This window comes from Notamacropus eugenii, chromosome 3, assembly GCF_028372415.1.
Source record: "Notamacropus eugenii isolate mMacEug1 chromosome 3, mMacEug1.pri_v2, whole genome shotgun sequence".
Classification (NCBI taxonomy): Eukaryota; Metazoa; Chordata; class Mammalia; order Diprotodontia; family Macropodidae; genus Notamacropus; species Notamacropus eugenii.
In genome coordinates this window covers 484285399-484308752 of record NC_092874.1, presented here as the reverse complement: position 1 = coordinate 484308752, position 23354 = coordinate 484285399, and the positions used below count along the sequence as shown (strand labels likewise).

General features: G+C 45.0%; 1 protein-coding gene across 1 annotated transcript; it reads left to right on the top strand.

Annotated features, from left to right (window-relative positions):
• The first annotated feature begins 662 nt into the window (after positions 1-662).
• Positions 663-4647, top strand: LOC140497782 (probable G-protein coupled receptor 141). Its single transcript, XM_072599125.1, has one exon. The coding sequence runs from the start codon at positions 668-670 to the stop codon at positions 1559-1561; it is 894 nt and encodes a 297-aa protein (XP_072455226.1). The 5' UTR covers positions 663-667; the 3' UTR covers positions 1562-4647.
• The last annotated feature ends 18707 nt before the right edge of the window (positions 4648-23354 follow it).

Sequence of the window (23354 nt, the reverse complement as noted above, 5' to 3'; positions counted from 1 at the left end):
GCAATGCTTAATAAATCAATATGAAAAGAAGTTCAAACCTTTGTTCCCTCCATTACTAGATTTTGCTCATCATTCCTGTGCAGGAGAAGAGATAGGCCACGTAATTCATTTTTTACTTTTCTAACGTGTTCTTTTCCTATTTTAGATTATTTTGCACATGGCATAATTTTAATAACAGTTACGTGGGAGAAAGGTAGCATGGCATGAAGAGAGGACTGAACCTGAATCAGAAAACCAGGTTCATATCAAGATATGTTATATTGGTGAAATGACAGTTTAAGGTTAGAAAAAGATGCAGAAAACAAGTCTTCATAATTTAAAGTCTTTTAAAAATGTGGATTATCCACCAACAGTGAGGCTGATTAGAACAAGATGTTAGGAGCAAAAAGGTTAGGGGTATGTGTGTACAGGGGTTGACTGAGAAATACACTTAGAAATTCCATTCTGATGTCCATAAGGGAGGTCTATGTTCATGCCTACTTAGGAACTTCATCTCTGGAGAATCTATTGTCTGTATTATCCATGCTTTTCATCCCCTCAAATATTTTAGAAAATTGAGAGCTGCCTGCAACTAAATTTGTTTTGAAAAAACTTACCGTTTTTTTTTTCCCCATTGGATATTTAAGATTTTTAAAAAATTTCTTTTGGTATTCCCTTAGGAGAAAACATGGAGATGTACAATATGACCATCCAGTTCAATGTCTCCAATGGAACCATGGAAATCCCAGTCCGTTGTGATGACTATTGCAGAAAGGTTCTGGCCCCATTGTACAGCATCGTCTTGTTAGGAGGTACAGCTGGCACCATCATGATGTTCCGTCTCTTGTTGCAGAGGAATTCTCAGTCCATCATCACCGTCATCGTTGCCAACATCATTGTGCTACATTCCATCCTCCTGATCAGTCTTCCATTCCGTCTCAGTTACTACCTTCTGTTGGACTGGAAGTTTGGATGGTTCACCTGCCGGGTCATCAGCATGATGATACATGTCCATATGTACCTCACCTTTGTTTTCTATGTGGCCATCATTGTCATACGCTTGCTAATTTATTTTAAAAGGTTCCCATTTCAGGAATTACAGAAGTTGCATGCAATAGCCTTGAGTGTTGCCATCTGGCTAGTGGGAATACTCATTTTCTTCCTGATTTTTCTGTTCCAGTATGGGACCCATATGAACTTCCCTCAGCATCAATGTTTTCAGTTCTACGAAGAGCTCAACCACCCATCGGTGGTTGTCATGAATTACTGCATGATTGGCATTCTCATGGTGACAGTCTTGGTCCTCTCCCTGATTCAGTTGGTTGTCATCACACAACTCACAAAAACTCTCTGGCCTGGCATGTTTACACACCAGGAGTTCCGAGTTCATATCAATAGTTTCTTTTTCCTGTTGGTGATTGTTGTTTGTTTCCTACCACATCATGCCTTTCGGGTTTTCTTCATTCAAAATTATTTTCAGAATAAAAAACCTGACTTAATTCTCTATGGTGAAATTTGCAAGGCTTTAACGACTGTCTGCTGCTTGGACATGTTGTGCTTCATAGGTGGACTGGTCCATTGAATGCTTGTTTTGATCTATCAGCAGTGTCATTTTTTTAAGAACTTACATTTTGAAAGAAGTTCCAGATTTAGAAATGCTGTGTCAACATAAACCTTCCCCCTTCCTCTTCTGTAAAGAAATTAACAGCAGTCATTGATCTCTCTCCTCACCCTTCCATCTTTATGAAGCAGCCCAAGGTGATTTCCGTAAATTTGCCCAGCTGCCTTGAAAGATGATGGAAGACAGACAAGCCAATGAATAGTGTGAGAATATTTTCCCCTGAAAATACCGTGGAGGTATGCTGACTTCTGGATAGTACATCCCTTGAGCATTAGGAGATGGAGAGGTAAATGCTACAGACTCACCTTAAGTCAGTGACAGTTAAAAAATGGAAGCAATGAAAACCCAAAGTTTTCCTAATAATAATTATCATTTTTATAGTGCTTTAAGATTTGTCAACTGCTTTAAAATATGTTGAATTTTTTACTCATAATACCATTGGAGGTATGCCAAATATCAAAGTTGCCAGGTTACACCTGGGTGGAGGCAAATAAGCCAAATAAATGCAGGGTCAAAGGTCTCCAAATTCCTTCCAGGTGATCTGAAGTTCTGTTGACACAAGGGTTACAAAAATATTATTTGAACTATCTACAGTGCATAATTACAAAAAGTCTTTTCAATTTTTCCTCTCATCTTCAGACAGAAGATCAGTTAGTGAGACAGTAAGTATTTATAAAGCACTTGATATAGGCCAAGGACTATGGTAACCAAGGGGAATACAGAGAAGGATAAACACGATGCCCATCCTCAAGACAAAGAAAGAAAACAGAATAGAAATGGCTTCCAACTGTAAGATTTAGAGAATGGGGAAAGGTTATGTCAGCCATTGTTAAGGGACCAAAAGAGAGGAGACAACATTCATCCAAGATTGACCCCTTGTGACAATCACATCCTCCTAAGCTTTGACCTTATTTCATTCAGAATGCTCAAATGGATTGATGGTCTCCAAGACCAGGGAGTACTCTCCAGCAGTGCAGATCACAACCCATCCTGTGTGACTTTCATTTGGCCTTCCCAAAATTTCCCCACAAGGGGTATATCCTATGCAAGATACCTTCCTCACTTCCTCATGACATTGGGAGTGTAACAGTGGAGTCCTTGATCAGTCATCCCACTTGAGTTTTTGATACAAGACCAGTCTTTCACTGGGGAACTTAGAGGATAAAACTATTTAATAATGGACTCTGGAACGCCTTTTTTCAGTTGTCATCCTTTTGATATAATTCATCACCCTTTCTTCCTCCTCTCCTTGTCTCCTGGTTCTCTTCCCCCTCTGACCCCTCCTTCTCTGTCTCCTTTGCTGAATCCCTCTCCAGATCATGCTCTCTGACCATAGTGCTTCTCAGGGCTCTGTTCTGGGCCCTCTTCTCTCCTCTCTCTGTCCTACTTCATGTGGTGATCTCATCAGTTCCTGTGGATTGAATGACCATCTCTATATTGAGGATTCTCTGATCTCATGTCCTGACCTCCATTCAATTGCCTATTGTCCATCTCAAATTGAATGTCCCATAAACAGCTGAAATTCAACATGTTCACAACTAAATTCATCATCTTTCTCCTTAGAACCTCCCTCGCGGCCACCCCCATCCTCCCAGTCACCCAGACTCTCAACCCAGATGACACCCACTACTCCTCCCTCTCTTCACATCCAGTCATTGCCAAGTTCTGTCATCTCTACCATTAGTAACATCCCTGCTACAGACCATTTTCTATTCTTGGGCATGGCCCTGGGACTATTAAAAAAGCTTGGGATGGGTCTGCCAGCCACAAGTCTCTCCCTTCTCCCATCCATCCTCCACTTAGCTGTGAAACTGATCTTTTGAAAGCACAGATCTGAGATATCACACCGCTCTCCTCTTTTCGGTAAACTCCAGCAGTACTCTATCACCTCCAGGATCAAATGTAGTACCTTCAGTTTGGCTTTTAAAGCCCTTCATCACCCACCCCCATCTTCCCAGTTTTCTTACCCGTCTCTCCCCTCCACTGATCTCTGTGATCTGTCCTCTGATATTCCTCATACACACAACACCTCTCCACTCTGTGCATTTTCCTTTGCTGTCCCCCATGCCTGGAATTCTCTCCCTCCTTATCAGCATCTTTGACTGCCTCAAATCCCAGCTAAAATCCCATCCTAGAGAAGAAAACTTCCCCATCCTTCTTTTTGCTAGTGCCCTCCTTTGGATTATGTTCAGTCTATCTTGTTTCCATCTTGTTTGAACATAGTTGTTTCCATGTTGTCTCTCCCGTTAGAATATAAGCTCATTGAGAGCAGGGACTGTCTTTTGCTTTTCTTTCTATCCCCAGCATTTAGTGTAGTGCCTGGCACATGGTAATGACCTTACCTGACCTTTTGTTTGGTTTTGTTTTTCTAAAATAACCTTGTTTCCAATACCCTGTGACCCAGCAGCATCTCTTCTGGGACTGTGTCCCAAGGAGATCACAAAAATGGGAAAGGTTCCACATGTACAAGATTATTTATAGGAGCTCTGTTTGTGGTGGCCAGGGACTGAAAAAGGAATGCCCATCCATTGGGGAATGGCTGAACAAGTTATGGTATATGAATGTAGTGGAATACTATTGTGCTGTAAGAAATGATGAACAGGAAGACTTCAGAGAGGCCCGGAAGGATTTATATGAACTGATGCTGAGTGAAAGGAGCAGAACCAGGAGAACACTGGGCACAGTAACAGCCAGGGGGTGTGAGGACTGTTTCTGATAGACTTAGCCCTTCACAGCAATGCAAGGACCTAAAACATTCCCAAAGGATTTTTGAGGCAAAATACCATCCACATCCAGAGAAAGAACCATGGAATTGGAATGTAGAATGAAGCAGAATATTGTCTCTTGTGTTATGTTTTGTTTTGGTTTGGCTTTTCTCATGGTTTCTCCCATTCGTTTTAATTCTTTTTTGCAACACGACTAATATGAAAATGTGTTTAATAAGAATGTATGTGTAGAACCCATGTAAGATTGCATGTTTTGGGGAAGGAGGAGGAAGGGAGGGGGAGAAAATCTAAGACATATGGAAGTAACTGTAGAAAACTGAAAACAAAGAAATTAATTTAAAAAATAAAATAAAACTAAAATCACCTTGTTTCTTATCCTGTGACTCATAGTAGAATTGACTTTAGTGGGGGCTGTCTGTCATCAAGGTTTGTCTTTGACATCTGTCACCATCTCTCACTCCAGTCTTCAGCTTCTTTCCTCATTTTGCAGCAGATTTTCCCATCAGGTGATAAGTTTTATGAAGCTATAAACTTCACCTCTGGAGCTTCCCTAGGGCATAATCCCAGGGCATCCATGGAAGAGCCAAAGAGTCCTCTGCCCTCAAGCCTGCACTGTCATGAGGGAGACAAGAGAAACCAATATTTCTGCCTTACTACGGTGATTCCCACCAGAAGACAGGAAAAGACTCCTACTATTTCAACTACATTTGTAAATATCTTAAGTTTTAAGTCTTACTTAGGGTAACTAGGACACTTACTAGTGGTGTGACCCTGGGCAAGTCATTTCATCATGTTGCCTTAGTTTCTTCATCTGTAAAATGAACTGGAGAAGGAAATGGCAAACCACTCTTGTATCTTTTCCAAGAAAGCTCCAAATGGGGTCATAAAGAGTCAGACATGACTAGAAAAAACTGAACAACAACAAAAATGCCTTACTGTGAAGGCAGCCACCACATTGTTTCTCCTTGGGCTTAAATGGATTAACCAATTTTAAAATGCCTTCTAACAACTACGTGAAATGAACCGAATTAGCACAACCCAGTATCCCTCACAGAGTATTGTGTTTGGTTCACCTATGGATTGAGGTTGTCCAGACGTCTGCTTTGGTCCCTCCCAGCTTGAGCTTTAATGATTCGTAGTGTCCTTTCCTTTTTGTGGGCTCAAGATTTGGCTTGGGAGTAATTTTGCTGTAGATAAGTGGGTCTGAACCCTCTCCCCTGCCAAGTCCCTCACCCCCTTTAGCCTTAGCCCTGAGTTCTAGCTAAAACCCTGCTTGTCTTGGAGAATTGGGGCAGGCAATTGCTTAACTAATTTCTGGGTCAGCTGGAGGTTTGGCTATCTGTTCAAGAGTCTTCTGCCTGTCATAGGAAGCCACAAGCAGACTTCCTGTCTTCATGAGAAACAGAGTGAAATCATCACACCATGCTGTTGGGTGTCCCAGCTGTGCCCTGGGGACCCTATGACTTCCCTGGGTCTCTGGAAGAATTTGGGGTCCACCATGGTGGGAGGTCACTCTCTCCATAGTTCTTGTCTGTTCCCCATTTCTTGCCTCCAGACTCAGTGGCTTGGACGGGGTTGGCAGGGAGACCTAAGGAGGAAGCCAGAAGCTGTCCTTTGAACATCTTCCAGGGACCTGAAGGCTCCCTAGGCCTCAGAAATGGTGCTCGACTTCTGACTTTTATCTCCTCCCTGTCCAGCCACTGGTATTTTTACAAAAGGTAAAAATGCAGGTATTTTTACAAAGTTCCAGAAAGGAAAAAGAGTAGAATCCTGATGTACTAGGGAGAGAGAAGAGGGGCAATGTGTTGCTCTCAGTTTGGTTTCTTGGAAGCCTTAATTAGACACATGTATTAGGGAGGTGAGAGTATTGTTTGGAGGTGTAAAGGAGTCCTGGGACAGAAAAGCCAGCTGCATCTAAGCCACAGGGCCAGACCAGAGAACCAGAGACCATTCTCTCCGAGTTCTACCACATCTGGCTTCTTTGCAGATGGAGGGTCTCAAATCTTAGGTCAAGCCCTAAGGAATAAAGGTATAAATTTACTGTTGAGGACTGCAATGGAGTAAGGGCAGGGAGGTGATGGAGAGGACTCTGGGCTGGGAGCTGGGACCATCACCTGCTTCCCCACATAGACTGTATGGATGAGTTATGTCAACTCCAAGGTCATCTATGGGTGTACATGCTTGAAGCTGTAGGGCATGAGCTCCCCAGGTTGTGAAGGAAACTGGGAAAGGGACAATTCTTAGAGATGACCACTAGATAAGCCTGTTAGATAACCATCTCCATTTCACACTAAATTTGTTTACTGAGCATTCTAGGAAATTCCCAGGATGACTCACACCTCCAACTACACAGCCAACCCGCCCAAACTATCAGCTGGCTGCGCTCAGGTGGTCAGGTTTACTGAAGGCAAAGGAAAGTCACCCTACACATGGCTCCCTGAGTGGCTGACCAGGCCTAAAGAGAGCCCACTTCAAGCAGACTGCACTGGAGGGTTTCTAGCCAAGCCCATCTCCATGGGCCCAAGTAAGACCCAGAAAATGGCACATGAGCCACTTCCTGAAGTACCCTCATGAGCATCTTAGTACCAGGATCCATCTTCTCCATTCTGTTGTAAACTTGAGGGTAGACTGTCTTTTTTTTTCATCTCTGTATCACCAGAGCCTAGCAGAGATCTGGGCACAGAGGAGGTGTTTAATAAATGGTCATTGACTGCCTCTCTTGCTCCATACTGTTGCTTAAATTAGCCTTAACATTGAAAGCAAAAATGCCATGTCTTCCTCATTATTTCAGTATTAAAGAAGAGCCCACCAGGCATTTTTCATCCAGAGCAAAGGCCTCTACCATCCATAGCCTATTTCCCCCAGGTGCAAAGGTTCCCGTCCTCCACAAATCCAAATACAATTGATGAGAAAATCCAAACCACAAGGAGAACACCCCCCACCACCCTGGTCCCCATGAAGCTACTCTCTCCTTTCTGCATTGCCAGGTCTTGCTTCTTGCCTCCCATGCCAGGCCATAGGCTGGGGTGCAGGTGGGACCCAGGCCCAAAGCCCTGCTGTGGTTTTGGGGAAGGGCACTAAGAACCCACTGTCTCTAGTAGCCATTGTAGAAGATGATGCCAATGCTGCCGCTGCTGATGCCCGCAAACCTACACTTCCTAGTCTCTCAGCAATGCCTCATTTCTTACTCATTTTGACCACAACCCACCCCCACCTCCTCTTTACTGGAGCAGGAGGCAAAGCTCTGAGTTCTTTACTGATGTTTAATTTCAACAGAACCATGAGATGGGTCGCGGGGGGTCGGAGGGGAGGTGGGAAGGTGATAATGTCTGCCCCTCTCCCTTTCCCTGAGTCTCTGCTCTACTTGATTTTCTTTGATTCTGTTCAAGGATAACCTTGTAAAATTCACTGATATGTTAGATTTATTTTAAAGAGCAAATATACAGTAGCTAACACTAAATAGAGCCTGTTATTAATGAGCGCTGGGCGCTAAAGCTCTGGGAAACATGTCAGAGACGAAGTCACTCATTACAATGCCTTGTACAATATTTCTGTTTCCATGAATTAAGGCCCATGTGAACCACCTAAGAGAGACCAAGGTATTCAAATTGTAGGTTGATGAGTTTGAAGTTAATTCCTGGCCCAATTCTAAAAGGCTTGCTAAAGGGACAGCTAGTAAGCATTTGGAAAGGGAAAGACTGAAAACCCACAGACTAGTAAATATCCGAACTCAGACTCTCTGCTGCCCAAACCCATGTTGTGTCCATTCTAGTGGATCATACCACCTCCCCTAAGGAGTCCTCTCTTCTGCTGCTCACAGCCTGATGTTGCTAATCCTTTACAGAAAATTTCTCGTCATTCCTGCTGCCACTGGCCCTACCCCCTAGAGTGCTTAAGAAATTCTGGCTGAATGAAATAGAGAATGTAGAGCTCTGCCAGGCTGGAGGTAGCTTCATGGCGTTGATAAGATGCAGAGGAGCTGCTGGTCTCCTTTGGGAGAGGGGGTATCCTCACCTAGTATCTCCTTGTACCAAGAAACTCACACATACAACTACTGTTCTTGTTTCTATCCTGGGGATAGAAGACTCCATGAGGAACTGTGTTTGCATAGCCTACATCCTGGAGATCATAGGAGAATATTGAGGGAAAGAAGGAAGGAGGAAGAGAAGGATGAAGGAAAAGAGGGAATGAGGAAAGAAGGAGGGAAGGGAAGGAGGAAAGGAAGGGAGAAAAGAAAGAAGAGGAGAAAAAAGGGAGGAAAAAGAAAGATAAAGAGAGAAAAAGAAAGGAAAGAAAGAGGGAAAGAAGAAACCCAGTTAGTCACAGCGTTTATTAGATGATGACTATGTGCCAGAAACTGTGCCAGCATTAGAGGCACAAAGAAAGACAGCCCCTGTCCTAAAGCACATTATATAGGGATGGTCCAGCGAGTGCCCAGAGAGCACCAGGAACTTGACGAGAGGGATGACCACTTGGAACTTATGCTCTCCATTGTCTGCAGCCCCCTCAGCACATTGCCCACAATTTGGTGGGGCCTGGAGTGGCTCCTCAAGTCCCTTTTTCTTCCTGAGAAGAGAAAGGACACCCTAGTTTCTCCAAAGTCTCCTTAGTTCCTTCTAACAAAGATTAAAACTCAGGATCCCCACAAAAATCCTTGGAGCAAATTAAATTGCAAGAAGATGTCAAAAATAAGCAGACAATTTGAGGATGAATTATGAAAACTCCACCCCCTTCCTCTTTGTTTCTAAAGCTAAATTCCCTTCCCAACCCCTTCTAAAGTCAGGTCTCCAGGCCTTTGGACCCAACAGCTCAAGGGGAAAAAAATGCCATTTTCAGGCAAAAAAAAAAATAAAGGTTGCCCTTCCCCCTTGGTAGGAAGCAGCCTCTGAGCATTTAAATAAATTCTAACTTTTGGTGTAAATGTTATAATTTATTACAGGGCAAACAATGCATTACTTTACTGTTTTTTCCTCTTATTAAGCATTCAGGGTTATACGTTTTCCTCCCAGAATCCTCTTGACTGAATCTCCGCCTCTGTTATCTTTGCTACAATCTCTTCATCTACCTGTATTTTTTTCTTTAACCACTCTCATTCAAGAAGTCATTTATCAGAGCCTGTGCCAAGATTTGCTCTCTTGACCAGGCCTTCCATGTTTATTTCTGCTTTAGTGGAATAATCCATGGAGGCAACCTTTAAAATGTCAGCCTTTCAGCCTTTATAGCATATTTAGGGTTAGAGCCTGAGTTATGTTAAGGGGCATTTGCTAGAGCCCTTCCTCAGCCAAGGGTACAGAAGCTAACAAACACCTGATTTGCCTAAACAATCATTCCATCCTCAAAAATGACAAGAGAAAACTACATGGAAATCTGTTATTCTGCTCTGATTGAATCAAATCCAGAAAACATGACTGTGGGGGGAAGAAATAATGAGACCTTCAGGGACAATAGACAATTCTACTGGAGTTGGGAATATACAAGGAGAGACACGTCCGGCAAGGTCTTGGCAGATTTGGGGAGATTTCAAAGGTCACAAATGAAGGTCTGGTTGTATCCAATCACCTGATATTCTATAGAAGAAGTAGGCTCAAGAGGGATGGAAAACCATTCAGAATTCAGTTTTGAAGACCAATAACTTTTTCTAGGGGAAAGAAAGGAGTTTGCTGAAGAAACCAATGTGGCTGCACAGGGATCTCTCTGGCTAACTTGGATTTTAGAAAGCCATGCAGCACATGGCCTGAAGCCAAATTAATAGTGGAATAGCACTGTCGGAGGCACATGAGGTCAGAAGGAGTTATGGATGATAAAAGAGTGATTGTTTTGTGCTTAACTACAAGACACTAGCAGACAGTGTGTCATAGGGGATAGTGATCTGGGTTAGAAGACAGGAAGCCCTGCATTCAAGTCCTATTTATACTGACTCATAGTGGCTGGGTAACTGAGTTATTTAACATCTTGGAGCTCTAGGAAGCTCCCTAGGACTCTGAGTGACAGAGAGGATGCTGACCTTCCTGGTAAAAATAATTTTCTCACTTGGAAGTTTCCTCTATTAATTAAGCCTCAGGTCCAGTCCCCATCCCCTGTGAGAAGTCAAAGAATAACAAAAAAGGACTAAGACCTTTTCTTGGAGGACATGGGATGACACAAACAGATGGCGAGGAGGAGGCTGAACTTCTCACCTAAGATTTCCTTTCTTTTCCTCTTCTAAAGAGAGTGACTTTTGTCTGGGAAGGGTAGAACAGGCATGACTTATAAGGGAAAAGTAAAGAAACACTCATTGAAAAGCCAGCGTTTCACTGCCCAATGAGTTCAGACCACAGGGCTTGGGTGAAAATTGCCCCCTTGGGTATCAAAAAACAGAAACCGTGATTGCTGAATTCTGTGGAGTCAGAGAGGATGGGGAGACTAGCTAGGAAGCTGTTAGAGTGGTCCCAGGCTGTGCCACAGTCCATGAGGATCCGTACCAGGACCTGGTACATGCTCCAGCTCCTGGCCCCACACACAGTCTGGGACCATTCTTTCCACCGCCATGTCAAGGATCACCTTAGTATGCTCCAGGAATACATATCTGAAGACCTGAAACACAGCCTTAGGTGCTGAGGAAGCTGCCTCACACCCCCTACTCCCTCTCTCAATGGCTGTCTCCACTTCTGGACTTACATCACTAACTAATCATTCTCTGCCTCCAGGTCGCCCCAGTGATGACTCCAAGCATGGAGGTGATCCTCCATCCTCCTCCTGTCAATCTCCCATCTCAGCACCCACCCCCTACTGGTCAGGGGCTGCCTTCCTGCCAGTCTACTCCACCATTCCTAGGCAAGCAGAGAACTGCCTGGTGTCCTATTACCTGAGCTGGAATCTCCTGCCGTCATCTGCTGGTGATAGCCAACGTCAAAGTTGACTCCAGAGCAGAAGAAAGGATAGAGAGTAGACAAACCCCTCTGTGCAGATACAACAGCACCAGGCAGACCCATGTCAACAGGCAGCTCCCTCTGGATGATGGGGATGGAACATGAGCAACAGCTCCCCCTGGGGAAGGAGCAAGCATCCTCTGTGCTACAACAGAAAAACCGTGGAACTGAGAGTTAGAGTGCTTGGGTTCAGATCTCACCTCTGCAACTTTCTACCTCCACATCCTTGGTCAAGCCACTTTTCTCATCTGTCTAGAAATGGGGGTGGGATTCAGTGGTCCCCAAGGGCCTCATTTTACAAGGTAGAAGCTGAGGCCTAGGGGTGAAGTGATTTGTCAGGTCTCTCAGGAGCTCGACATCCAAATCCAGGAGTCTTTATATCACCTATTTTTTCATGGAGGCCCAGGGGAAACCTCTCAGTATTGAGAGAGAAGCTGTGTGGTACCATGGAAGGGTGAGGACACACAGGTTCCAGTTCTGACTGTGCTTGTAGCCAGTCCTGTGGTCTCAGGCCTATCTCTCTGGGTCTTGGCCAACCCATCAGTAAAATGGGGCTAGTGACTTAAGCGAGAGCCTGAATCCAGAGTGAGGGAGGGGAGTTAGCCTGGTTCCCACCCCCACCAGGTTTGAGGCAGCAGTCTTGTACTGCTAACAGTCCCCTGGTCAGGTATGTCCAAGGGGGAGCTGGCCTTTGTCTGTCTCCTGCATTTAGAGTCAGGCTTTGTACCTGGTGGTCACTTGGTGCATGAATCACATAAATGACAAATTGCAAATGACCTCAAGGGCCACCTGGTCAATCTCACACTGGAAAGGCATCACTGTCCCACCACACCTGACACATGGTCATCCGTCCTGTGCTTTGAGCCCCCCAAGAAGGGAGAGCCTGCCAGCTTTCAAGGGAGCCCGTTCTATTTGAATGGAAGTCAAAGCTGGAGGTCCCCTTGGGTCTGACATTCCATGTCCATGGGGTGGATGCAGATGAGGCAGGGACAGAAAGAATGAGAAGAAACTCTGGGACCTCCAGGAAAAATATTGTATTTACCAAAGCTGAGCTGAAAGTCGAGCATTCAAGTATGGTGGTCTCTGAGGCACAGAGCCCAGGACCGACAGGAAAGGGCATGTTCAAATAAGATTTGTTTTGAGTACCTTTACTTTTAATGTCAAGAAATAAACCCTCTGTTTTTGGCATAATTGAGTAATATATCACATCCTGAAGTACAAGGCCTTAGGCCCCTGTTGGACTTTAAGACACAGGGCCTTTAGTGTGCTGGACTCAGGAGTGATCTAAGGGCAGATCCTGCTTCTGTGGGAACCATGCTGTGCCTCAGTTTCCTTATCTGTAAAATAAGGATAATGGTACTTGAAGCACGTGCCTCATAGGGTCAGTGAGAGGAACCCATGGAATAGTGTATATCAAGTGCTTTGTAAACTTTAACCTCTAAAGCAATGTCAGTTGTCGTGACTTTAGAACGATGTCATCAGTGCTGTCAGATCATCTCAAATACTGACATTTCTAAAACCCTTGAAGGGTTTGACAAACACTTTCCAGGCATCTTCATGTTGGATCCTTACCACCAGGGGTGATCATGCCATTTGGGGGAAGGCCAGGACATGTTCCTTATCCTGTCTCAGGATGTGACACTGCTGAGGCAAAGGGGCACTGCCTGAGCCCAATGCCTGATTGAGCACTAACCCCCCACGAAATGGCGGAGAAGTTCTTTCAGGTTGGCCTTGAGCCTTCTGAGGGCCCATGTGGTCACCACGGCCCCCTGGTGGCCGCTTGCACTCAGCCTGGACCATTCTTACAGACTGGACGCCTGGACAGTTAAAACTGTAACTGTGAAATGGCCACCAATGCCATCGGATACAAGATTTCAGCCAGAGCGCTCCCACACACAGCTGTCAACCTCCCATTCCCTCCAGTTAGGATTTCATTTCTAAGGTTGAGAAATATTAGAAAATTCCGCTTATTCTCCTTTGCCACATGAAGGCTCTAGATTTTCTATCCCCAGTGAGTCCAGAGACTTTTATTCTGGGATCTACAGAGGCCCCTGAGGTCCCTGGACAGATGTGGGGGGGTGGTCTGCGAATCTGGATGAGAGGAAGAATCGCATTTGGATTTCAGCATGCTGGTTTTCCTGTGTAATCTTGTGTATTTTATTTTATAAATTTTATAATATAAATATAATATAAATTTTATATATTTTATTTTATTTTATTTAAAAAGAAGAGCTCACAGACTTCATCAGACAACCTGTCGAAAGGGTTCATGAAATGGAAAGGTCCAGAATAGCTGACTGACCTAGAAAGAGCAGAGAAGACCCTAAGCCAAAGATAAATGCCTGAAAAAAAATACCCTTGAACTTGGGCAGAGAGCAAGACCAAGTGATAAAGGACAGAAAGGAACAGTGAGTGAAGGAGATGGCTGGGGTGATGATCCAGGGAGCTGGAGCCAGCTCAGACCAGCTCTCAAGAACCAATTGCTAGACTTTCAATGGGAGTATTTACTGCTCAGAAATCAGCAAACACCACAAACCAGGACTTGATTTATTGATTTGTACGATTAAGGGAGTGATGGGAAAATGTTCATAATAACTTCAGAATGTGTCGTGATGGTGACTGCAAGGTTGGGAGAGTGACCTCGGGGACTTCAGAAGTGCAGGTTAGGTTTCTTCAGCAGGGTAGCATCAATGCCCTGAGGAACAAGAAATGATCATGGCACCAACGTTGGGGACTCCAGGCCAATGGGAGTCACACCCAGCAGTCATGCCATAGCTGGACACAAGCTTGAGTAGGCCAATGCAAGATAAGAACTGAACTAAGTTTTGAACCTTCTCTCCCACAGTCCGACATGGTATAGCCATAAGGATGGCCCAGAGGCAGTGGGAGAAATGTCTGTATGTTTGTTCTGGCTATATCTATGAGGTACGTATCCCAGGGTTAAAGCTACCTGTTGTTCCTGTCTCTGGTTCATAGCAAATAACAGAACATGACCAGCGGGGGCTCAGGCTGAGGGGTCAACTCCTCAGGGCATCCTAGAACTTTGGTGAGGAAATATAACAGCTTGGATCTGAGAAAGAAGGCCAGGACTTGTACATTTTACATTTATCATTCTCTCTAGCCAGCCCCAGGCTTCTTTACTGTTGATGAAAATTTAGGTTACTAGAAATATTTCAGTAAATAAGAGAGCAGAATATCATCCAGTGTCTGTAGATAGTCTCTAGATAGATAGGCTCTAGAAAGAGCAGAACTTTTCCTAGAATTTCCTTCGGTCCTTGAGGAGGTGGCACAAACCTGTAGCTCCAGCCAGTGCCCTGCCCTCACGTGCCTGGGGTCCCAATGGGGCACCTTTTTCTCATTGCCCCTATTAATTCTTTCAGCCTCAGCTCTTAGAGATCCCCATACCTGCTTGTCTACAGCCAGACCCTCAAACCTCCAGTTCCAAACTAGTTCACAGGTATGACAAGGGTCCTCTGCCAATCTGAAGAAATTTCCTTTTGCCTCTAGGGAGGGACCCCAGCCTGTGGGTTCACACCTCTGATTTACTGACTCAATCAAAGATGTGTCCTCACCCAACAAAAGTATCATGGCTAAGAAAGGTGGATAATTGATTAATTCAGTCAACTCCTTCTGTTAAACCTGGGTGGAGTGGGAACCAGGAAGTAGACTTGTGATGAACCTGGTTGAAATAACTGGGAATATTTTGACTGGAGGAAATAAAAGGAAAAAAAAATCCTTTCATCTGATGGTGGTATGAAGGTAGAACTCAACACTTATTCTCCATATGCTTTCTCTTCCAAGGGGAATAATATCTGGACTGAAAAAAAACAGCAGAAAAGTGGTCATTATGGAGCTGAAAGCCAGGGTAAAGGGACATTGGGGAGGGGGGTGGTGGTGTGGAAGTAAGAGAACACAAGCTGTTTCTGATGAGATGTACCTGGCCCAGAAGACCCAAGCCCTGGGGTTCTGAGGCATGCTCATCAGCTTCCAGTTGAAGTTCATTTGGACAAGATCAATCTGTCAGTCCACAAGCATTTATTAACTCCCTACTACATGCCCAGAACTGTGATAGTCACTGGGGTTCCAAAGACAAAAATAAACATCCCTATAGTCTATTGAGCATTGTGGGACCTTCTTATGAAACATGCAGGGACAAGGGTGGATTTGCTGAGGAGCTGTCCAGAAAAGTCATGATAATGGATTGCCGCCCCTAATCTGCTCTATTAAGCATTTCTTTAGAGCCTGCTGTATGGCAGGCGCTACTCTGTGCTAGGCACTGAGGATTCAGGTACAGAAGTGGGGAAGTCTCTACCCTCAGGAAGCCCATACTCTGCTAAGGGAATACAACATGCTGATAGGCACGTAGATACAGGTTATATGTGTGTGTGTGTATATACATATGTGCATATATACATGTATGTGTGTGAGTTGGGAGGACTTGTCAACATTTTTCCTCTTTTAAACGTTTCTCTTCTTGATTCTGAATCCAAAAAAAATCAGTGAAAGGAGAAAGCCTTACTAAGTCACCTCTGTAGTTTTGTCTCCCTGAGGCTGCCATCTTGGTGAAGAATCATTGAGGAGAGTCAGGCTTGTTGAACTCTCATGGTTGGAGTTTGAGGAAGCCTTAAAGAAGCCAGGGGTCTCAGTTGTGATTCGTCCATACCAGCAAGTCCTTTATACTCTTGGAGTTCAGTTTCTTCATCTGTAAAATAGGACAATAATGCTGGGCCATCCACACCCCAAGGCTACTTACCAACTTGGTCGCGTTCTAGAATGTGAGTTATCATTATCCTTTCGTGTGCCTTTACCCAGTTCCTCATTCATCATAAGACAAGGGATTAGATCAGGAGTGGGGAACCTGCAGCCTCGAGGCCACATGTGGCCTTCTAGGTCCTCAGGTGCAGCCTTTTGACTGAGTCCAAGTTTTACAGAACAAATCCTTTTATTAAGGAGATTTGTTAAAAGGATTTGTTCTGTGAAGTTTGGATTCAGTCAAAGGGTCATGCCCAGAGGTTCCCCACCCCTGCCATTCATTATTTACCAACTTGATTTCCCTCTTACTGTTTTATGTCATCACTAGCTCTCTGCTCCTTAGAGGCTGAAGTCCAAACTTCTTCCCTGGCCTATGAAGTCATTCATATCCTGGTTTCTAGCCAATTTTTCCACCTTATCTCCTTATCTCCACTAACATTATGGGTTGGACTAGATGTTCTCTGGGGCCCGTTCAGCCTTTGTGTTCTGGCATTCTGGCATTCTTCCTCCTCCCTTACTAGCCTCCAGTCTAGCGAGACTGGTTTGCTCACTGCCCTCTGGACGTGCCTTCTGCATTCCTGCCTTTATGGTTGATACCATTTCCCCCTGTGGGGAAAGCTTTGTTCTTTCCTCACCATCATCTGGAGTCTTTCCAGCCTTCAAACACTATCTCCTCTAAAAAACTCTGTGGGACCACTTAGGCATGGTAGAGCCCCAGATGTGGAGTCAGGAAGACCTGACCTTAGCCATTCAATGACTAGGTGAATCTGGGCAAATCACTTTCACTCCATTGGCCTGTAGTTTCCTCCTCATCTGTAAAATGAGTGCATCAGACACAGTGACCTCTATGGTCCTTCCAGCTCTGTATGCTCGTTGCTAGGACCTTGGGTCTCTCTTCTCAGTGTTGTCTATCTCTTGACTCCTTCCCCATTGCCTACAGATAGCTCAGATCTCCGCCTTCCTTAAAACGTCTTCTCTTGGCCATCGCATCCTCTCGAACTGTCTTCTCATCTCTCTCCCATATTTCACAGCTGAAGTACTGGAGAAATCCATTCACACGTGCTGCCTCCACTGTGTTTAACACTCACCTTACAACCCCTTGTAATCTGACTTCTGATCTCACCATTAGACAGAACCTGCTCTCCTCAAAGTGATGACCACTCTCTTAATGGTCAAATCCAGTGTCCTCATTCTTACTGAACTCTCTAGGGCTCATAGTCCTGCTAGTTCTCCACTCTTCTCAGATATCTCTTCTGTATCCACACTCATGCCCTTCCTCTCTGCTCAGGTCCAAAGCAGATCCTGTCATTGACAGGCACCTTTAGGGTTAGGGTTAGGGTTAGGTACAGTGGATAGAGTCAGGGAGATGAGTTCAATTCTGGCCTCAGATACTTCCTCGCTCTGTGATCCTGGGTGATTTGCTTACCCTCTACTTGCTTCAGTTTCCTCAACTGTAAAATGGAGATAATAATAGTTCTGACCTCACAAGGTTTCTGTAAGGATCAAATGAGATAATACTTTTTAAAGCACTTGGCACATGGTAGGTGTTGTGTAAATTATTTCCATCATCATTTTCTCACTAAACCTGTCCTCTTCACATTTCCCTACATCTGGTGAGGGCGTCACTACACTTCCAGTCCCCTGGGTCCCTACCCTTGAAGTCACTTCTGTCACTTCCAAAGCACAGTTCGGGGAGAATGCTTGTTTATTATTTGTTGATTAAGTCGGCTTCTGCTCTCCCGTACCAGATCAGCTGTCCAGATGCTTCTCTCTGCCTGTATAGGCACCCTCATAGCTCAGGACCTCATCACATCTCACCTAGACTAAGGAGCAGCCTTCAAGTGTTGTCTGCTTGCAGAGTCTTCCCATGGTGGAGGAATTGCATTGAATTGTTTCTACACTTCCTGGTGAACTTATGTATGCCCCCCCAAACCCAATTCATGTATATATGTCAACATTTTTATAAAATGTATTGTCCCCTCATTGATCAAGGCAAAGTCCTGGGGTAGGGCTTCCTTGAAGGATCACACCTGCCTGACTGAGGCCATACCAGGTAAGAATTCCATAAAGGGAAGTTAAGGAATTTGTTTCCTGAGGTATTTACTTAAGCTCCTGTTGGGTCTTTTGCTGGAGAAGAGGAATAACAGAATACTCCAATTCCTTTCCTTCTTTTGCCACTAAGGTACAGGTGACTTTGGTCATCGCATGAGGCTCACTGGCCACAGCCCTCCCTCTCTGAGCTGTGGTTCCTCATCTGAAAAATGGGGGAGTGGGTAGAATGAGCTTTAAGCCCCTTTGAAGGTGAGACTGCTAGGATTCTCTGACAGCCCCTTCTGGATAGAAGACCCTAGTTTTGTAGGATTGCATCGGATCCCCTGGTAAAGGTTCTTGGTAAAGTATGTGTTGGAGGCTAAAGATACCGACAGTTAACTGACTAGAGCTGGAGCTCTGCCATGTCTTTACACCCCCAGCCTTTAGCTCAGTCTTTGGCTTCAAAGATGCCACGTGTGTACTTAGCACTTTTAGGGTGGTTCTTCCTGTTTCTGCTACAAAGGGGGCATGAGGTCATTGGAACTGCCCCAGTGCCATCTCTTCACATGGTACCTGCTGGCATTGCAAGGACTAGAAGTGAGGGGCACTTCCTTCAGTGGCCAGAGTAGCCCACAAGCATCTCCCCATTCATTGGGCATCTGCTGTACACATCAGTCAGTCAATAGGTATTTATTAGGCACCTTCTATATGCCAGGCAGTGTGCTAAGTGCAGGGATACAAATAAACAAAGACAGTCCTAACCTTAGCGTTCATAATGGTATGGGGGGGACACACCCAAAAGGACACTGAAGAGAGATGATGAGTCTGGGTGCCTTCCTCAGTGGAAGTTGGGGGAGGAGCTCTTCCCTCCATCCTCCAATTAGCCAGGTCCAGAGCGGCAAGATGGATGGAAGCTGGCTGCCACACCAAGGGCAAATAGGAGACAGGGCCTCTCCCTGGGCATTAGTGGAAGACTCATTAAAACAGCCCAGCAGCTGCCAAATGTACATTTAATCCCCTGAAAATCCTTCTCCATTTATGAAAAGTGGAGGTAATTGCTGCTAAAGTTTTGTTTTTTTCCATGACTAGCATGTTGCTCTCCACCACAGCGGTCATTGGTTGCTCCCAGAGACCTTTGAGTTTTAGGGATATGACTCTGGGTGGATAGCTTGGTTATTGTTATAAATAAAAAAAAAAAAAGACATGTTAGTAGATCATATCCTCCAAGCAGTAAGCATCAGATGTAGAAATGGAACCCAGAACTTCTGACTCTTGTGCCAGTATGAAGACAGTATAAGGAATGAAAAGAACTGGGGACAGCACTACGTAGGGGGGAAAAGCACTAGGTTGAGAGTTAGAGATTGTGGGGTTATTTGGAGACAACATAGATTGCTGGGCCTTGAGTCAGGAAAACCTGAGTTCAAATCTGGCCTCAGTCACTGTCCGTGTGACCCTGGCCAAGTCTTTTAACCTCTGGCTACCTCAGTTTCCCAATCTGTAAAAGGGGGATAATAATAGCACTGACTTACCAGGTTGTTGTGACCAGGCTGGTGCTCTACTTGTTGTAGAAATCCAGAATGACTTTCCTGCCTTTTTCAGAAGCACAAGTTCCCTTTCTTTAAAAGGGAAATAACCAGTCAGAGACTGAGGTCCCTTTGTAAGGATTCAAGGCCTCAGGAGGGAGAGGATTCCTGACTTCCCCTTAATAGCATTGGTTCTCCTAGAAGCTGGGAGCAGTGGAGTCATGTTGACTGAAGGCAGCACATGGTGGTGTGTCTGCAGCCAATCACAGAGTACCACATTTACTGCATGGTGAGACTGCACCCAGTGTCTACACATGTTCCACAGATTCTCCAAAGCCTTCCTCTTACAGGTCAAAGCCCTGAGCTTCTCCTTGAGGAGAGGCACTATCCTAGGTACTGGGCACATGCACCAGACCCCAGGGCCATTGATTACCTTGATACAGCTCAAGTATCTGAAGGGTCATGGGGTTCAGAAGGAGCAACCTTATTCTTCTGGTCCCCAGAGGGAAGGACCAGGAGCAGTGGTGGCAGGCAGGCATCTTTACAGCTAGAGGAGCCCTTTAAGCAAAGGCTAGCCAGCAGCTTGTCGGGTATTGGAGTAAAGGCTGGGCTAGCTGACTTCTTTGGACCCTTCCCAGTCCTAGATCCTGTGATCCCCAGCAGGATGTGCTGAATTGACACCCCCTTCCCAGGAATGTTTGCTGTCAGGCAGTAGAGCTGTGAGGGGAAGCGGGGGAGTGACAGCCCACATGCAGAAAGTGTAAGAGAATGAAGTATCTGAAAACACAGTCATCTGTTTACAGCCACAAAGAAAACCCTTTCATGGCCAAAAGTATTGGAAGCAACTGCCAGTGTCCTTTAAAGTTATTGGAGGAGATCTACTGTCCATGATGCCACAGGGCCCACACATGACCTGTGGCCTGTCTTGTCCATCCATGACCCAGCCGTCATCACCACCTTGTTATTTGTAAAATAGCCCTGACAAACTCAACCCTGGAAAACTGTGTTGTTCATTCCCTTCCTTTTGCCTTCCATCCAGATCCTCCATTGTTGCTTGAATACACACTGTAGTTCCTGATGTCTGCACATGGCTTCATGCAGTATCTGCCACTGAGGGTTTACCTTTACCTTCCCATTGCCAAAGGTCAGAATCCTCTGTGTTCTTCCTTCCCTCTTCACATACCACATCCACAAAACCTTCTCTAATGGCCCCTTCTAGAAGAGCCCTCACCCTTTAGGTTGTGCCCAGGGTATGTCTGTGCATCCCTTCTGTAGCCTGGATACCACTGTGTGTGATGTCTCAATGCCTCCTGGGCACCCCTTTTTGCACAGTCTCTGCTCCCTAAGCACTTCAAGGTGTGGCCAAGCCTTGTCCATCTCCTTGTTCCCCATGCACCTGGTGCTTTTTTCCTAAGCAGACCTCAACCTGACTCAGAGAAAGTCAAGGATTCCTCTCCCCCAGGACACAACCTCTGTTGGAAGTGGGACACAACCAAATCACCCCAAATCTGAGTTGTGCTCCTTCAGTGACTGGTAAAGAAACAAGCCCAGAGTGCCCTGAGGCTGAAGCGAGTTTGGATCCAAGTGTCTCTATCTCTCCCTACTACAGCTCCTGCCAGTTCATGGGCCACCTGTCACCTGTCATGGCTGGGAAAACTTGAGAAGATTCTATCCTCCCTTTGCCCAGAGACACAGGAACAGCCCACATGTGATTCCCAGCCAGTGTGGATATAGCCTTGGAAATGCTGCTCCATGAGAGTGATATCAACCCTTCCATGTGAGGATCCTCAGTCCCATGGATAGAGCTGGGGGCTCAAGGCCAGTGATGGGCATTCGCCACAGTAGAGATTAACAGGAAGCTGCAGTCCAAACACTGCAGAACCAAGGACTGCCTCCTCGAAGGGCTGGATCACCTCTGATCACCTATGTTTAGTGTCTCAGCTCTCCCAATCACTTTGCCTGTATGTGTATCTATTTTGAATTTAGTCATTGTAAGTAAACATGTGGTAAATTTCCAGTGGAGTGCAAGTCCCTTGAGGACAGTGCCTGCTGTACAGCAGGTGCTTAATAAATGCTTGTTGATTTGGTTGACCCAAAGAATTTACATGTTTCCTGGTTGATTCAACTGAATGATCAGGGGCTGCAGCTGGGAGACTCTCCCTCCTCCTAATCAGAGGAGCAGAAGTTACTTGTATTTCAGAATTTTGGGCCTTGCCTTGTTTGGGAGGATGTTTATTCAGGGGGTGGGGAGAGTTTATCTTATTTGTACAGGAATATCAGTTCTTCTCATTCCAAGTTGTGAAGAAGGAAGTCTGTCAACATTGTAGTCAGGGTCTTAGTCATTTCTTACAAAGGAGGGGCTTCCCCTCTGCCTTCGTTATTTGTTTTCGTGAACCCTTTAGGGGATGCTAATGAGCAGTGAAATGGCCCAGGGATAGGTGGGGACAGAGTGAAGAGAAGTCGGGATCAAGCCTTCAACTCCACAGGCCACCCTGAAGGATTGATGTTTGGCCATCTGTCACTACCTGGAGGGTCTGGGAGTTGTCAGAGAACTCCACCTTGAGCAAACAGAAGGCAAGAACCAGGCTTGTTCAACTTGCATGGCCCTTGCAGAGGGCGCTCTCTCTCTCTCTCTCTCTCTCTCTCTCTCTCTCTCTCTCTCTCTCTCTCTCTCTCTCTCTCTCTCTCTCTTTCTCTCTCTCCCCCTTTCCCCCTCTCCTCTTCCCCCTCCCTCTCTACCCCTTTCTTTCTTCCTCTGTCTCTCTCCTTTCCCTCTCCCTCTCCCGCTCCTTTCCCCCCTCCCAATCTCCGTTTCCATCTCCATCTCTCCTCTCATTCTCTTAAATAAGCAGCAGCAGTATCTACCTAAAACCTGCAGCAAGAGTTACATGCGATGGGGATAAGCTAGACGCATTTCCAGTAAGATCAGGGTGAAACAAGGATGTCCACTATCACCACTGTTATTCAATATGGTACTAGAAGTGTTAGCTGTAGCAATTAGAGAAGATAAAGAAATTGAAGGAATAAGAATAGGCAAAGAAGAAACTCAGTTATCTCTCTTTGCAGATGATACGATGATATACCTAGAGAATCCCAGAGATTCAAGTAAAAAACTACTTGAAATAATAATCAACCTTGGCAAAGTCGCAGGTTACAAAATAAACCCGCACAAATCTTCTGCATTCCTATATATTAATAGCAAAGTCCAACAGCAAGAGATAGAAAAAGAAATCCCATTTAATGCTAGGGTAGACACTATAAAATATTTGGGAGTTTACCTGCCGAAACAAACCCAGGGACTATAAGAACACAATTACAAGACACTTTTTGCACAAATAAAGTCAGATTTAAGTAAGTGGAAAAACATCAGTTGTTCATAGGTAGGCTGAGCTAATATAATAAAAATGACGATTCTACCTAAATTAATTTACTTATTTAGTGCCATACCAATTAACTATCAGATAATTGTTTTCTAGAGCTGGAAAAAATAGTGTTAAAATTCATCTGGAAGAACAAAAGGTCCAGAATATCAAAGGGACTAATGAAAAGAAATGCTAGGGAAGGTGGCCTAGGGCTACCAGACCTCAAATTGTATCAGAAAGCAGCATTTATCAAAACCACTTGGTACTGGCTAAGAAACAGAAGGGTAGACAAGTGGAATATGCTGGGTACTCAAGACACAGAAGACGATCAATATAGCTATCTGCTGTTTGATAAACCCAAGGACCCCAGCTTCTGGGATAAGAACTCACTGTTTGACAAAAATTGCTGGGAAAACTGGATAACAGTGTGGCGGAAACTAGGCATAGACCCA

Coding starts and splice junctions, on each gene's coding strand:
- LOC140497782 (XM_072599125.1), top strand. CDS start 668: ATGGAGATGTACAATATGACCATCCAGTTCAATGTCTCCAATGGAACC.